Below are 2,176 nucleotides of genomic sequence, written 5' to 3' on the forward strand. Positions count from 1 at the left end.
CTGGAACCAGCGGAGAAGGAGCAGAAGGAAAAGGCCTATCCCCTCACTTCCTTCACGCCAGGCCTCGGTGAAAAAAGGCGGGCCCAGCCCGGCCTGGCCGGGGCCACACTGGGAGCTAGTATAGCGCCAGCGCTTGCTCGCGCAGCACCGCGCGCTTCTTCTTCATACGCCGGTTCTGGAACCAGATTTTGACTTGCTGGTCGCTGAGGTTCAGCCTATTGGACAATTCCTTGCGCTTCTGCCGGTTGATGAATTCGTTGAGAAGGAATTCGTTCTCCAGCTCCGCAATCTGCTGCTTAGTGTAGGGTTTCCGCTTCTTGCGGGCCCTCCCCGGGGCCGCCCCCCACGGCAGGCCTGCAACACAGCCCCAGCCCAAGTCAGCCCGGCCCGCTCCCGGTTGCATGCCCGCCCCTGGCGGCTCCCTCCCTCTACACACTCTCCCCTGCACCCCACCTCCCACCCCGGCCCGGGGAGCGTTGCTCGCGGAGCGTGGCCACCCTTTACCGTCGGGCAGCGAAGGTTGCAGGCAGGAGGCGACGCCCGCCGCCTGCACTGTCATGTTCAAGTTGAGCGGGCCCTTGGTCTCGTCCTTGAATCCGGAGGAGCAGGGTGTCCCCTCGAGAAGGGCCGAAGAGCCCGGCGCGACGCGGCCCACACCCGCGTAGTCGTACTTGACCGCTTTGAGAGCAGCGGCCGCGGGGGCCAGGCTAGACTCCGGGATGAAGGGAGGCCGCGCACGGCCACGCTCCTCCGGCCCGGTCGCCGCGTCGGGAGTATAAAACTTGGCCTGTTCTTCGGATCCGTCCTTGGCGCCCAGGGGCTGCAGGCCGAGAGGCCCAGAGCCAGCCAGGTAGGGCTGGGAAAAGCTGCCGAAGGTGGTGGCACCGGCAGGCTGCGCTGGGGCGCAGGAGGCGGGCGTGGTGGCCCAGGGCAGCGCGCCGCGCGGGTATGAGATGGAGGGAAGGGCGGCCAACTGGCCGCCATTCGGCCGCAGGTTGGAAAAGTAGAAGGAGTCGGGCGACTGTAGATTCAGAAGCGAGCCCACATAGCCCGCTCTGTAGAGACTGCGCTCACACATCTCCAACAAAGGGCTTGGGCTGCTCTTGCAGCAGTATTTAGTTACAACCGGGAATAAGAGGACAGGCTCAGACGATTGGACGAAACTTTGCCTGCAGGTTCTTCAAAGCCGGTCATTTCAGCACCGCCTACATCCCCCGACCCGTTTCTCCCCTCCCCCCCCATTCAGGGTATTATGATAACACCCGCAATATTCGATAGCGAATGACTAGGCTGCCAAGCAGAGCTAAGGCATGTTGAGCAAAGGTGAAGCCTCTTCGAGTTTCCAGGCTGATTTCAGCAGCTGGGGACATTGGGCATCGGGTGCATTTGCCTCAAGGTCCCTTGGGGTCCTTCTTGGCTTCACTGGCTTTGCACTCCCATTTTCCGCTGGCTGCATGGGCCAGGCTTGCTTCTACCAGCTTTAACTCGCAGCTGAGGCCTTTTCCAGTACGGTGCACTCCTTGGCTTGTCCAGAGAGCCCTTGGTCTGGTGGGGCCATTAACTCTGTCGCTAGGCCTGAGCAAAGCTACTCCTACCCCGTCCCTCCCCACCTCATCCCTCTGGACTGGACTCTGCACGCATGATCTGGCAGTGAAGACCCAGCGCTGCCTGAGCCCTAGGTCCCCGGTCGCAGGCATAGTTTGCTGATAAAAGAGGAATGCATCACAAATTCTGCCTAAGTTTGGCACCCAGGAAGGAGGATTCACATCACTTCTGGTGTGCTTCTCCATGGTCCAGCCTTCTGCTCCTAAGAAAGTCACCATCCAGGTCCATGGAGAATGCTGGCCTGGGGACCCAGACAGCTTGATTGGCCAGTCGTGGCCAAAGGCTACATTCTTTTAATCGCCAGCAGTCACCTTGGAGACTGCAGCCCTTCAAACCAGAACTCCAAGGTGTTAATCCACTCCGTGACGTGCAGGACGAGCTCCCCTGATCTGATGTGGAAGAACAGAAAAGCCAGAGCCACCGGCCGGGAACAGCGGGGCACACCGAGGCAGCGGACTAGCAGCGTTCCTCTGCTCAGCGCCTCCAGGGGCGCACGGGCCGCTGGCGGGTTCGGAGGTCTGGCGAACAGGGTGGCGGGCGGCAGCGCTCCCTCGCTGGGAGCAATGTGGCA

The 2,176-nt window shown here is 61.6% G+C and overlaps 1 protein-coding gene across 1 annotated transcript; it reads right to left on the minus strand.

Annotated features, from left to right (window-relative positions):
• On the minus strand, positions 1 to 1,079 carry HOXD12 (homeobox D12). Its single transcript, XM_032637660.1, has 2 exons — positions 505 to 1,079; positions 1 to 354 (listed from the first exon to the last, which is right to left on the minus strand). Exons 1-2 carry the CDS (start codon positions 1,076 to 1,078, stop codon positions 116 to 118), a joined length of 813 nt encoding a protein of 270 aa, XP_032493551.1. The 5' UTR covers position 1,079; the 3' UTR covers positions 1 to 115.
• Between the last annotated feature and the right edge of the window lie 1,097 nt (positions 1,080 to 2,176).

This window comes from Phocoena sinus, chromosome 7 (assembly GCF_008692025.1).
Source record: "Phocoena sinus isolate mPhoSin1 chromosome 7, mPhoSin1.pri, whole genome shotgun sequence".
Taxonomy (NCBI): domain Eukaryota; kingdom Metazoa; phylum Chordata; class Mammalia; order Artiodactyla; family Phocoenidae; genus Phocoena; species Phocoena sinus.

Bases quoted from the DNA above. Each gene is read 5' to 3' on its own strand.
- HOXD12 (XM_032637660.1), bottom strand. From the start codon at position 1,078: ATGTGTGAGCGCAGTCTCTACAGAGCGGGCTATGTGGGCTCGCTTCTG. The intron at 355-504 runs GTAAAGGGTGGC...GCTGTGTTGCAG, and splicing joins GCAACCTTCGCTGCCCGACG to GCCTGCCGTGGGGGGCGGCC.